The sequence below is a fragment of the Phoxinus phoxinus genome, assembly GCF_949152265.1.
Source record: "Phoxinus phoxinus genome assembly, chromosome: 7".
In the NCBI taxonomy this organism is placed as follows: Eukaryota; Metazoa; Chordata; class Actinopteri; order Cypriniformes; family Leuciscidae; genus Phoxinus; species Phoxinus phoxinus.
This window is the reverse complement of record NC_136882.1, coordinates 795,605-810,000: the sequence shown is the minus strand read 5'-3', so window position 1 is coordinate 810,000 and position 14,396 is coordinate 795,605. Positions and strand designations below refer to the sequence as shown.

The 14,396-nt window shown below is 43.4% G+C and overlaps 1 protein-coding gene across 2 annotated transcripts in view; it reads left to right on the top strand.

The window, feature by feature from the left end:
* Nucleotides 1-5,186, top strand: part of gcc2 (GRIP and coiled-coil domain containing 2) — a 64,614-nt gene extending 59,428 nt beyond the window's left edge. For both annotated transcript variants that reach the window (XM_079617996.1, XM_079617995.1), the window contains exons 22-23: nt 4,196-4,397; nt 4,591-5,186. In XM_079617996.1, coding sequence (XP_079474122.1) covers nt 4,196-4,397; nt 4,591-4,664 — 276 coding nt within the window. In that variant the 3' untranslated portion in view covers nt 4,665-5,186. The remainder of the gene's footprint in view (nt 1-4,195; nt 4,398-4,590) is intronic.
* The last annotated feature ends 9,210 nt before the right edge of the window (nt 5,187-14,396 follow it).

The window sequence follows — 14,396 nt, the reverse complement described above, 5'->3', positions numbered from 1 at the left end:
ACTCCTCCACACACACCTTCTCCAGATCCTTCAGGTTTGCACACACTGGGACTCTGGCCCACTCCTCCACACACACCTTCTCCAGATCCTCCAGGTTTGCACACACTGGGGATTCTGGCCCACTCCTCCACACACACCTTCTCCAGATCCTTCAGGTTTGCACACACTGGGGATTGTGGCCCACTCCTCCATGCACACCTTCTCCAGATCCTCCAGGTTTGCACACACTGGGACTCTGGCCCACTCCTCCATACACACCTTCTCCAGATCCTCCAGGTTTGCACACACTGGGACTCTGGCCCACTCCTCCACACACACACACCTTCTCCAGATCCTTCAGGTTTGCACACACTGGGGATTCTGGCCCACTCCTCCACACACACCTTCTCCAGATCCTCCAGGTTTGCACACACTGGGGATTGTGGCCCACTCCTCCATACACACCTTCTCCAGATCCTCCAGGTTTGCACACACTGGGACTCTGGCCCACTCCTCCACACACACCTTCTCCAGATCCTCCAGGTTTGCACACACTGGGGATTCTGGCCCACTCCTCCATGCACACCTTCTCCAGATCCTCCAGGTTTGCACACACTGGGGATTCTGGCCCACTCCTCCACACACACCTTCTCCAGATCCTCCAGGTTTGCACACACTGGGGATTCTGGCCCACTCCTCCACACACACCTTCTCCAGATCCTCCAGGTTTGCACACACTGAGGATTCTGGCCCACTCCTCCACACACACCTTCTCCAGATCCTCCAGGTTTGCACACACTGGGGATTCTGGCCCACTCCTCCACACACACCTTCTCCAGATCCTCCAGGTTTGCACACACTGAGGATTCTGGCCCACTCCTCAATGCACACCTTCTCCAGATCCTTCAGGTTTCGGGGCTGTCGCTGGGCAATACGGACTTCTATTGGGTTCCTCCAAAGATCTTCTATTGGGTTCAGGTCTGGAGACTGGCTAGGCCACTCCAGGACCTCGAGATGCTTCTTACGGAGCCACTCCAGGAGCTCGAGATGCTTCTTACGGAGCCACTCCTCAGTTGCCCTGGCTGTGTTTCGGGTCGTTGTCCTGCTGGGAGACCCAGCCACGACCCATCTTCAGTGCTCTTACTGAGGGAAGGAGGTTGTTGGCCAAGATCTGGCGATACACGGCCCCATCCATCCGCCCCTCAGTACGGTGCATTCGTCCGGTCCCCTGTGCAGAAAAGCATCCCCAGAGAATGATGTCCACCTCCATGCTTCACGGTTGGGATGGTGTTCCTGGGGTTGTACTCATCCTTCTTCCTCCAAACACGGCGAGTGGAGTTTAGACCAAAAAGCTCTATTTCTGTCTCATCAGACCACATGACCTTCTCCCATTCCTCCTCTGGATCATCCAGATGGTCATTGGCAAACTTCAGACAGGCCTGGACATGCGCTGGCTTGAGCAGCGGGACCTTGCGTGCGCTGCAGGAGTTTAATCCATGACGGCGTAGTGTGTTACTAATGGTTTTCTGTGAGACTGTGGTCCCAGCTCTCTTCAGGTCATTGACCAGGTCCTGCCGTGTAGTTCTGGGCTGACCCCTCTCCTTCCTCATGATCACTGATGCCCCACGAGGTGAGATCTTGCATGGTGCCCCAGACCGAGGGAGATTGACCTCATCTTAAACTTCTTCCATTTTCGAATAATTGCGTCAACAGTTGTTGCCTTCTCACCAAGCTGATGCCTATTGTCCTGTAGTCCATCCCAGCCTTGTGCAGGTCTACAGTTTATCCCTGATGTCCTTACACAGCTCTCTGGTCTCGGCCATTGTGGAGAGGGTGGAGTCTGTTTGATTCTGTGTGGACAGGTGTCTGTTTGATCGAGTGTGTGGACAGGAGTCTGTTTGATTGAGTGTGTGGACAGGTGTCTGTTTGATCGAGTGTGTGGACAGGAGTCTGTTTGATTGAGTGTGTGGACAGGTGTCTGTTTGATTGAGTGTGTGGACAGGTGTCTGTTTGATCGAGTGTGTGGACAGGTGTCTGTTTGATTGTGTGTGGACAGGTGTCTGTTTGATTGAGTGTGTGGACAGGTGTCTGTTTGATTGAGTGTGTGGACAGGTGTCTGTTTGATCGAGTGTGTGGACAGGTGTCTGTTTGATTGAGTGTGTGGACAGGTGTCTGTTTGATCGGGTGTGTGGACAGGTGTCTGTTTGATTGAGTGTGTGGACAGGTGTCTGTTTGATTGAGTGTGTGGACAGGTGTCTGTTTGATTGAGTGTGTGGACAGGTGTCGGTTTGATTGAGTGTGTGGACAGGTGTCTGTTTGGTCGAGTGTGTGGACAGGAGTCTGTTTGATCGAGTGTGTGGACAGGTGTCTGTTTGATCGAGTGTGTGGACAGGAGTCTGTTTGATCGAGTGTGTGGACAGGAGTCTGTTTGATCGAGTGTGTGGACAGGTGTCTGTTTGATTCAGTGTGTGGACAGGTGTCTGTTTGATTGAGTGTGTGGACAGGTGTCTGTTAGATAGAGTGTGTGGACAGGTGTCTGTTTGATTGAGTGTGTGGACAGGTGTCTGTTTGATTGAGTGTGTGGACAGGAGTCTGTGTGATTGAGTGTGTGGACAGGTGTCTGTTTTATTGAGTGTGTGGACAGGTGTCTGTTTGATTGAGTGTGTGGACAGGTGTCTGTTTGATCGAGTGTGTGGATAGATGTCTGTTTGATTGAGTGTGTGGACAGGTGTCTGTTTGATTGAGTGTGTGGACAGGTGTCTGTTAGATAGTGTGTGGACAGGAGTCTGTTAGATAGTGTGTGGACAGGAGTCTGTTTGATTGAGTGTGTGGACAGGTGTCTGTTTGATCGAGTGTGTGGACAGGTGTCTGTTTGATCGAGTGTGTGGACAGGTGTCTGTTTGATTGAGTGTGTGGACAGGTGTCTGTTTGATTGAGTGTGTGGACAGGTGTCTGTTTGATCGAGTGTGTGGACAGGTGTCTGTTTGATTGAGTGTGTGGACAGGTGTCTGTTTGATTGAGTGTGTGGACAGGTGTCTGTTTGATCGAGTGTGTGGACAGGTGTCTGTTTGATCGAGTGTGTGGACAGGTGTCTGTTTGATTGAGTGTGTGGACAGGTGTCTGTTTGATTGAGTGTGTGGACAGGAGTCTGTTTGATCGAGTGTGTGGACAGGTGTCTGTTTGATTGAGTGTGTGGACAGGTGTCTGTGTGATTGAGTGTGTGGACAGGTGTCTGTTTGATTGAGTGTGTGGACAGGTGTCTGTTTGATTGAGTGTGTGGACAGGTGTCTGTGTGATTGAGTGTGTGGACAGGTGTCTGTTTGATTGAGTGTGTGGACAGGTGTCTGTTTGATCGAGTGTGTGGACAGGTGTCTGTTTGATCGAGTGTGTGGACAGGTGTCTGTTTGATCGAGTGTGTGGACAGGTGTCTGTTTGATTGAGTGTGTGGACAGGTGTCTGTTTGATTGAGTGTGTGGACAGGTGTCTGTTTGATTGAGTGTGTGGACAGGAGTCTGTTTTATTGAGTGTGTGGACAGGTGTCTGTTTGATTGAGTGTGTGGACAGGTGTTATATACAGGTAATGAGTGGAGAACAGGAGTGCTTCTTAAAGAAAAACGATCAGGTCTGTGAGAGCCGTATTCTTACTGGTTGGTTGGTGATCAAATACGTTTGTCATGCAATAAAATGCTAATTAATTATTTAAAAATTATACAATTTGATTGTGACCTGATGGAGTTTTTCGTTTCCTTGCCACTGTTGCCTTTGGCTTGCTCAGTTGGGGATATTCAATTTAATGAATCAATCAATATTACTATTGATTAGCATTACCAAACATGGACGTTTTATTATTATTTTAATTTAATACTGTGAAGCTGCTTTGATACAATCTGTATTGTGAAAAGCGCTATACAAATATTCTTGACTTGACTTGATTTTCTTGATTTTTTTAGATTCTGTCACTCACAGTTGAAGAGTTCCTATGATAAACATTACAGACCTCTACATACTTTGGAAGTGGGAAAACCTGCAAAATCAGCAGTGTATCAAATACTTGTTCTCCACACTGTATGTGTAATTAAACACAGTGGTTGAGCTGAACAGTGTGTGTGTGTGTGTGTGTGTGTGTGTGTGTGTGTGTGTGTGTGTGTGTGTGTGTGTGTGTGTGTGTGTGTGTGTGTGTGTGTGTGTGTGTGTGTGTGTGTTTGTGTGTGTGTAGCTGCTGAAGAGTGAGGTGCGGCGGCTGGAACGCAATCATGAGCGGGAGAAGTCTGTGGCGAACCTGGAGTACCTGAAGAACGTGCTCCTGCAGTTCATCTTCCTGCGCTCCGGCAGCGAGAGGCAGGCGCTGCTGCCCGTCATACACACCATGCTGCAGCTGAGCCCGGACGAGAAGAGCAAGCTGGCGGCCATCGCTCACGGTGAGCTCTTACACACACACACACAGGAGTAAAGCGCTCAGACTCATGGAGGAGGCTTCAGTGTAACATCAGCTCTCTGAGAGCGTATCAATAGGCTGGAGTCCACAGGTGATTGAGTTCAGATGAAGAATCAGTGTGTGTGTGTGTGTGTGTGTGTGTGTGTGTGTGTGTGTGTGTGTGTGTGTGTGTGTAGGCGAGGAGCAGTCGGCGGTCTCGCGAGGCTCGGGCTGGACGTCGTATCTGCACAGCTGGTCCGGGATCAGGTGAAGCTCCACATATCCTGCAGCCGGGGTCGTCCAGCAGCTGAAGGACATCCGGCGCCGTCAGTCCGGCACAACTAACCTCGCTATATTTATGCCGCCTTATTTTTCTACTGGACTGTATGACTGTCAGTCCTAATGGGATTTTTGATTTGGGTTATTTTCTGAAGATTATCGGTTGGAAATTGTTGGTCATATTTATCTTATTTTAACATAAATGATACATTATCATTTGTTTCCTCCAATTGTAAATCTTGTATCTATAAGAGATTGTGAAGTGGTGTGAGGTTCATGGAATGAAGCTGTGTAAATCTATCAGTGTCTATCAGAGTCGGAGAATTAAACTTCCTTCAGAGCCTGATTTCCTCAATGTTTCTTGGAAGTGGAGCTGGTCAGTTTGTTCCCTGAACGTAGGTCACGTGTCTCGTAAGTCAAACCACAGAAATGCCTGGAATCACAATCTTCACTCAAACAAGTCGAAGTAGTCATGTGGATCTGTTCCGATAATGAGAAATAGAATATTTATATATAAATAAATAGTTAAAATATATAATTATACGAGGTCATGATGTTTATTGAGATGTTTTGTGCCATTAATCCATCACAGCGAGCTACCTTTCTTCTAAAGTTTAAAGTTTCTTACCGCTTTAATGTGATGTCATTTCCATGAAGGAAGAGAATGGGCATCGATGCTCCCTGGGTTTTGTGGTGTACTGTGGGATATGTTTAGGGAACACATTTTTTGGCGCACTGAACGGATTTTGCAATTGAGACGGCCCTTAACACGGCGCTGACCAGTGGCCTGCCCACCGGCACACTTACTAAAAAAAAAAAAAAGCAGCTTTACAGTGATGAACAGTAAAATAATGGATCAATGCTAACAGAACTCAGTTATGCTGAACAGCTGTCTAAAAAGACAATAGTGTCATTGTTCAGTTGAAATCAGTTCAGTGTTGATTCAGAGTTTGGTTGTAGAAATCATTAGTTATTTAATAATTTAATACATTTATCTATACATAATTAATAATTATTAAGTGTCCCCAACTAAGCAAGCCAAAGGTGACAGTGGCAAGGAACCCAAACTCCATGGGTTTGACAAATGGAGAAAAAAAACAGGCTCAGTTGCTCAGTTCTCCTCTGGCCAACAAATGAACACGGTGTCATTCAGATTCAGACAGCATCACACATCAGAAGTCCGGTCGGGATCTGTACTTTCAAGTATTTCACCCAGTCCCTTTAACTTGAAGATTGGATTCATCACGCAGGTATGGAGATGAAGATGGCCATAGGGTCTCTGCGGAGGACCTGTCTGGTTCTTGTGGTCTTTGCTGAGGATCAGGGCAGTGTTGTAATGTAACGGAGTACAAATACTTCGTTACTGTACTTAAGTAGAAATTTCACGTATCTGTACTCGCTATTTAAAATCATGTCAACTTTCAATTTTACTCCACTACATTTCCTAGATAAAATGTATACTTTTACTCCGTTATATTTCCACTAATTATCTTCGTTACTTGTTACTACAAAATAAAATCAGAAGAAATGTGTGCGTCTGCTGTACGGGAGGTTTGGCGAATCACTGCTAGATTGCATTACGCACGCTCTATTTCAGCGTAATGCTTGTTTGTTGCCAAAGGAGGAAGCACAACTAAAAAAACACCATGGAAGCACCAACTGGAAGACCTCCCATTACCGTATACGACCACCCCGATGATAGTCGTGAACTCTGTGAACAGGGTAGCGATGATAACGTTATACACCCGTGGCCGTATTTGCAAGAAATGTTTCTGTACATTGGTATGAAAGATTCATCCTACCGGATGAAGTGCCTCTTATGCCTGCCGAAAGTCACTGAAATTTTGGCATTCAAAAACTCCCCGTCCAACCTGAAGAAGCACATCGAGGTAAGTTAAATTAATAGTTATTCTTCAGTAAAACCACAATGTCAATGTGATTCAACATTAGTTATCATAAGCCGTATCAGATATCTGGGTAATTTGATGGCCAGGCTAACGTCTGCTTGTTAACGTTGCTAATTAGCTGACATGGCGCACATGTTTAACTAATGTCAACTTTAACATTAACGTTACACCGCTGATTTTCCCCTGGATTTAATTCAACAGAGAATTCTCAAAGACATGGCCATAATACTGAAACACGTTTAACTGTTTATGGTATAGCATAACCGCCAGGCCAAATATTTCCTCAAGTAGGCTGATGTTAGATTGAGAAATATTTTTTGAAAACTGCTAGTGCTACGTTAATCAGTGGCAGGTTAGAAAGAAAGTGAAAGAAAGGGCTATTCACGTCTTCAAAAGCATCATACATTTTGTCAAACTTGATATTTTGATTTGATGAGTGAGATTAAGAAGATATGGGAACCCTGAATATGCTTTATGCTTTACTATAAGAAATACACAATAAAGTTCACAATCAAAGTTCTAACCGCTTGCTTTATTAAAAAAATGATAATAATACTTCAAGTACTTAAGTACATTAAATATCAGAAAGTTACTTTTGATACTTAAGCACAGAATCAGATACTTTAAGACTTTTACTTAAGTAATATTCTAAAAGGTAACTTTCACTTCTACCAAAGTCTTTTTCTAGTACAAAACTTGTACTTTTACTCAAGTATTGCTTTCTAGTACCTTATACAACACTGGATCAGTGCCAATGGCTGTCGTGTCGACGAGGCCTTCACAGTGGGTTGTCTAGTGGACACGGTCTCTGCTGATATTCAAGGCTGTTGTGGTCGTGACTAGGTGCAGGTCCATCTGATCTGGACACGGCTGACTACGGTAACCTTGGGATAAACAGAGACTATATTAGCATAGATGCCATTCCTCTTATGATGTAACGATTACACCTGGAGTTATAGGAAATGTTCCTGTTTCCAGTTGACCTAATTTATGCAGACTAACAATCAATTAAAGGGCACCTATTATGACATTTAAGATGTTCCTAATGTTGTTTAGGGAGTCCCCAACAACAGTTTTACATGCAAGCAATGACAAAAAAACACTTTTGTTGTCGTATAATATGCATTTATTTTTACCTGATTTGCTCACCGACTCCCAAATGAATCGTTCAACGACTCGTTTTTCAAACCCCTCCTTTGCGCGACGCTAATCTGCGATTGGTCAGATGACCCAGCAGTGTTTACAGAGATAATACTTATTTTTAACACGGAGTACAATGATGCTTTTATCAATTAAATTGTGTTATAATAATGATTATAGTCCACTGCTTTATAGTTTGTAGTAAAAAACGAAAAATAAGATAAAGAATTTAATGTTATGTTAGCGAGCATAGCCCAGAGTTCATATTGTAAAAGCACAATCAGTCTTTGTTTGCATTAGCCCGATGCATAAACATAACGTTTTTACAAACAAAAAAATGCAGTTACGTTACTACGAGGTATTATTCTATTCTTTAAGACAACTCAGAAAACACCGACAAACACTTCACATATCTCAATACAATTGCCATTGAAGACCTAGAAGCTAAACGGTGCTTACACAACAAACAAAATAATTATTAAGCATGCTACATAAAATATAAAAGCAACAATTATTAATAACACTTACAGGTTGTGATACGGAGGAGAAAGCTGATGCAAATACACTTGGAACTGAACCTTCCTTCAATATCAGCCGGCTCGCGATTCCAAGTTTGATTGCATTTAAGTTGGTAAGCAATCGTCTTCAAAATGGCGCGAACAAAGCACAAGGCTCGGACTATACTTCTGTGGTATAGTTGTGTATATGAATTGTAGCCACTTAGTCTTCAAATGCTCCTCCTTGGGCAGATGAAAAAAGTTTGCTTTTGAGCCGCACTTCAGAACACAGCGTCTCGTCGCCATGATATTTCCCTGCTGGCCTTGGAGCGCAATAAGTGGGCGTATCGTATTCAAATAACTTGACAAGTTGACGTCATCTAGTCAGAGAAAAAGCTTCGGTCTTCTAACGATTCATAAAAATGACTCCGAGTCGACTCTTACTTTTGAAAGACAATAACTTTATATACGGTGCACTTTCATATTTCAAACTTTGCAGGATGTTTTTGTTCACTTAGATCTATGTTACACACTACATGAAAGGTACATTTCAAAATTCCATAATAGGTGCCCTTTAACTGATTTGAATGTGTTGTGTATGCCAGGATAAAAATTTGTTTTTAGTCTATATTTAAACTGACAGGCATCCACACTGGGCAGAGGAGTCAAAGGAGGTAAAGACAAAGACTGGGAGGGTGGGCAGGGTGTAAACAAGATGATCTAAACTTTGTAGGTCCTTAAGGATTGTATCTAATTAGGGCCCAAGCCCTGAAAGGGCGCAGAGCCCTATTGTTCTTCTAAGGATTTTTAGGGCCCAAGCCTTGAAAAGGCGAAGGCCCTATTGTTTTCCATGGGATTATTATTCTTCTTCTTTATTAGGGCCCAAGCCTTGAAAAGGCGAAGGCCCTATTGTTTTTCTTCGGATTATTATTTATTATTATTATTATTCTTTATTATTATTATTTTACTACCTTTTGGTCACTTTTGGGGGCCTTAACGTGCTCAAAAACTCTTGAAACTTTGCACAAATGTCAGAACCCGCGGCCATTAGAGCCGGACTGAAGCTGGGACCCGGGCGTGGCAGGGGGGCTCAACAGCGCCCCCTGGAATGGGATTTAAAAACATGTCCATATATCAAACACGCTTGCATGTAATAATATGAAACTCGGTACACTTATAGATCTCATCGGGCCGAACAACTTTCGTGCTCTAAGTTTTACGCCAGTCCAACAGGAAGTCGGCTATTATGGGCTGTATGGAAACGCATGTTCTGGCATTTGAAACACTTCTCCCAGAGAATTCATCCGATGACCACGAAACTCGGTGTGCATGAAGTCAAGACATGGAGGATGCTAAATTGCGGACGGATTTTTGATATCTCGAACGGTTTGGCCGTGGCGAGGAAACGAATTTATGAATAAAAAAGGATGCATAAAGTGTGTTATAACTTAGTTATAGTTTTACCTACAGTTACAAAACTCAGCGTGTATATTGATATTATCAAGCCGAACAACTTTCTAATTTACAGTCATTAGCTCCGACCAACAGAAAGTCAGATATTGTGGTTTGAATGTGAATTGTGTCTCTCTCTGTCTCTCTGCCATTCTGTGTGTGTGTGTGTGTCTGTCTGTGTGGGGTGGGGAGGGGAGGGGGGATCTGTGTATGTGTGTGTGTGTGTGTGTGAGGAGGGGGGCTAGTTTAGTTTAACCCTTTCTCTGCTGTGTGCAAAATCTCGGGCACTTTTGGGGCCCTTAACGTGCTCGAAAACTCTTGAAATTTTGCACACAGGTCAGAACCCGCGGCCATCAGGGCCAGGCTGAAGCTGGTACCCGGGTGTGGCAGGGGGGCTCGACAGCGCCCCCTGGAATGGGATTCAAACACTTGTCCGTATATCAAACACGCTTGCATGTAATAATATGAAACTCGGTACACATTTAGATCTCATCGGGCCGAACAACTTTCGTGCTCTAAGTTTTACGCCAGCCCAACAGGAAGTCGGCTATTGTGGGTGGTATGAAAACGCATGCCCCTGGAATTTGAAACACTCTTTCTAGAAAATTCATCCAATCGCAACCAAACTCGGTCAGCCTGACGACAAGACATTGAGGATACTAAATTGCTGACGGATTTTTGATATCTCGAACAGTTTGGCCGTGGCGAGGAAACGAAATTATGGCGAGTAAAGAGAAACACGATCTGTTATAACGTCTTCATACATTTATTGATCTTGATGAAACTTCAGTAGCGTGTTTGTTGTAAGAGAGCGATCACATGGATGTAACTAATGTGAGTCCCCCCCCTTTTCTGTGTGTGTTTGGAGGGGAGCAGAAAGACTCACACTGATACAAGCTCTAAAGCAGACTTCTTCTCGACAGTCAAAGCGGGGTTACGTTATTGCCCGTCGTGCACAGGAACCCGAAAGGCAACGGGGTGGCGGCTTTTTTTATATATATATATATATATATATATATATATATATATAAATATAGCTGCAAGCAGCGATGGAGGGCCCAAGCCGGTGGCAGCGCCAGCCCGGTGCCTTTAGTGTAACCAAAGGCACCAGGGTGGCGGTGCCACCGGCTTGGGCCCGTAATCGCTGCTTGCAGCTATATTTATTTATATATATATATATATATATATATATATATATATATATATATATATATATATATATATATATATATATATATATATATATATATATTTATTATTATATTACTACCTTTTGGGCACTTTTGGGGGCCTTAACGTGCTCAAAAACTCTTGAAACTTTGCACAAATGTCAGAACCCGCGGCCATTAGGGCCCGACTGAAGCTGGTACCCGGGCGTGGGAGACTGAAGCTCCCCTGTCTGTGTGTGTGGGGAGGGGAGCAGAAAGACTATGAACAATTGTGCCATCTAGTGTTTTATACTATGTATAAATGTGTTTTTTATTTTAAACAAGTGTTTTAAAGTACACTAATTTCAATTAATGATATGCTGCATTTTTATGTATATTTAAACATTATCAAAGTTAGGATGTCATTTTTTTAGTTTCAAAACTTATCTGTCTCTGTCTCCCTTTGGCTGTCATTACCCTCCCCTCACTCCCACAGTCTCACTTATTTCTTTCTGTATCAAATAATATTACCATAAACAAAAAGTTTGAGTTTCTTTTTCAATCAATGTATTATGTGTAACTTAAAAATAAGCAGATTAAACAGATATGTTTGAGGGCAAGACATGAAAACGATGAAATATAATATAGTATTAGTAAAAGAGTGCAGTATAGGGTTGGATGAATCAGATAAATAACATATTTTGTAAAAAAAACATTTGGTTAAATAAAATCGAGTGATACATAGGGCTATATTGCCCTCTCGACAGTCAAAGCGGGTTACGTTATTGCCCGTCGTGCACAGGAACCCGAAAGGCAACGGGGTGGCAGCTTTATATATATATATATATATATATATATATATATATAAATAAATATAGCTGCAAGCAGCGATGGAGGGCCCAAGGCCCGTAATCGCTGCTTGCAGCTATATTTATATATATATATATATATATATATATATATATATTTAGGGCCCAAGCCTTGAAAAGGCGAAGGCCCTATTGTTTTCCATGGGATTATTATTCTTCTTCTTTATTATTATTATATTACTACCTTTTGGGCACTTTTGGGGGCCTTAACGTGCTCAAAAACTCTTGAAACTTTGCACAAATGTCAGAACCCGCGGCCATTAGAGCCGGACTGAAGCTGGGACCCGGGCGTGGCAGGGGGGCTCGCCAGCGCCCCCTGGAATGGGCTCCAAAAACATGTCCATATCTCAAACACGCTTGCATGTAATAATATGAAACTCGGTACACATATAGATCTCATCGGGCCGAACAACTTTCGTGCTCTAAGTTTTACGCCAGTCCAACAGGAAGTCGGTTATTATGGGCTGTATGGAAACGCATGTTCTGGCATTTGAAACACTTGTCCTAGAGAATTCATCGGATGACCACGAAACTCGGTGTGCATGAAGTCAAGACATGGAGGATGCTAAATTGCGAGGGGATTTTTGATATCTCGAACGGTTTGGCCGTGGCGAGGAAACAAATTTATGGCGAATATTGGAAACAGGAAGTGTGTTATAACATCCTCATACATGTATTGATCTTGATGAAACTTCAGCAGTGTGTTCGCTGTAAGAGGCCGATCACATGGATGTGACTATTGTGAGTCAAAGTTATAGCGCCACCAACTGGCAGCAGGAAGTGTGTCACTTTCAAAATGCTTTAAAATCACCCTCTTACTTTTACCCGATTTGCTTCAAACTTTATGTGTATAATGTAAACACACGGCAGATGTAGACCTGTGAAAGGATTATTGATATCTTAAATACTGTTGCCATGGCAATGCAGCAAACTTTAATATTCTTTTTTAAAGTTTTTGAGACTCTTAGCATGCTTGAAATTGCATGAAACTCGACAGACACTTTACATTTATTGCCTAGTACACTTGTGCAAAGTTTCAGAAACGGGCGTGGTAAGGGGCTCAGTAGCGCCACCTTTAGTCAAAAATGGGGTATTAGTTTTACCTACAGTAACAAAAATCGGTATTTATATTTATCTCCCCGAGCCGGACAACTTTCTAATTTACAGTCATTAGCTCCGACCAACAGGAAGTCAGATATTTTGGTTTGAATGTGATTTGATGGGAATTTTGCCAGTCTCTCTCAGTGTCTGTGTGTGTGAGAGAGGAGGGGGGCTTTATTTTAACCCTTTCTCTGCTGTGTGGGACTTCTCGGGCACTTATGGGGCCCTTGACGTGCTCGAAAACTCTTGAAACTTTGCACACAGGTCAAAACCTGCGGCCATCAGGGCCGGCCTGAAGCTGGTACCCGGGCGTGGCAGGGGAGCTCAACAGCGCCCCCTTGAACGTGGTCCGAAAACTTGGTCCATATATCAAACACGCTTGCATGTAATAATATGAAACTCGGTACACATATAGATCTCATCGGGCCGAACAACTTTCGTGCTCTAAGTTTTACGCCAGTCCAACAGGAAGTCGGCTATTATGGGTTGTTTAAAAACGAATCCCCCTGGAATTTTATATACTCCTCCAAGAAATTTTATTTGATCTTCACCAAACTCGGTCAGCATGAAGTCAAGACATTGAGGACGCTAAATTGCGGACGGATTTTTTATATCTCGAACGGTTTGGCCGTGGCGAGGAAACGAATTTATGGCGAGAAAAGAGAAACACGATGTGTTATAACGTCTTCATACATTAACTGATCTTGATGAAACTTCAGCAGTGTGTCTTTTGTAAAGAGGCCGATCACATGGATGTAACTAATGTGAGTCAAAGTCATAGCGCCACCAACTGGCAGCAGGAAGTGTGTTACTTTCAAGATGCTTTTGACTAAAGTGGGGGGGGGGGGGGGGGTATTTTTACCTACAGTCACAAAACTCGGTCTGTATATTGTGCTTATCGATCCGGACAACTTTCTCATTTACAGTCATTAGCTCCGACCAACAGGAAGTCAGATATTTTGGTTTGAATGTGGTTTTGTCTCTCTCTGACAGAGTTCCCCCTGCCATTCGCCATTCTCTCTCTCTGTGTGTGTGTGTGTGTGTGTGTGTGGGGGGTGGGGGAGGGAGGGCACACACATAGACAGCCCCCCCCTTTTCTGTGTGTGTTTGGAGGGGAGCAGAAAGACTCACACTGATACAAGCTCTAAAGCAGACTTCTTCTCGACAGTCAAAGCGGGGTTACGTTATTGCCCGTCGTGCACAGGAACCCGAAAGGCAACGGGGTGGCGGCTTTTTATATATATATATATATATATATATATATATATATATATATAATATATATATATATATATATATATATATATATATATATATATATATATATATATATATATATATAAATAAATATAGCTGCAAGCAGCGATGGAGGGCCCAAGCCGGTGGCAGTGCCAGCCCGGTGCCTTTAGGGCCCAAGCCTTGAAAAGGCGAAGGCCCTATTGTTTTCCAAAGGATTATTATTAGGGCCCGAGCACCGATGGTGCGAGGACACTATTGGAATTGCTCTGTTTATTAGGGCCCGAGCACCGATGGTGTGAGGACCCTCTTGGAATTGCTCTGTTTATTATTATTATTATTATTATTATTATTCTTCTTCTTCTCCGCATTTA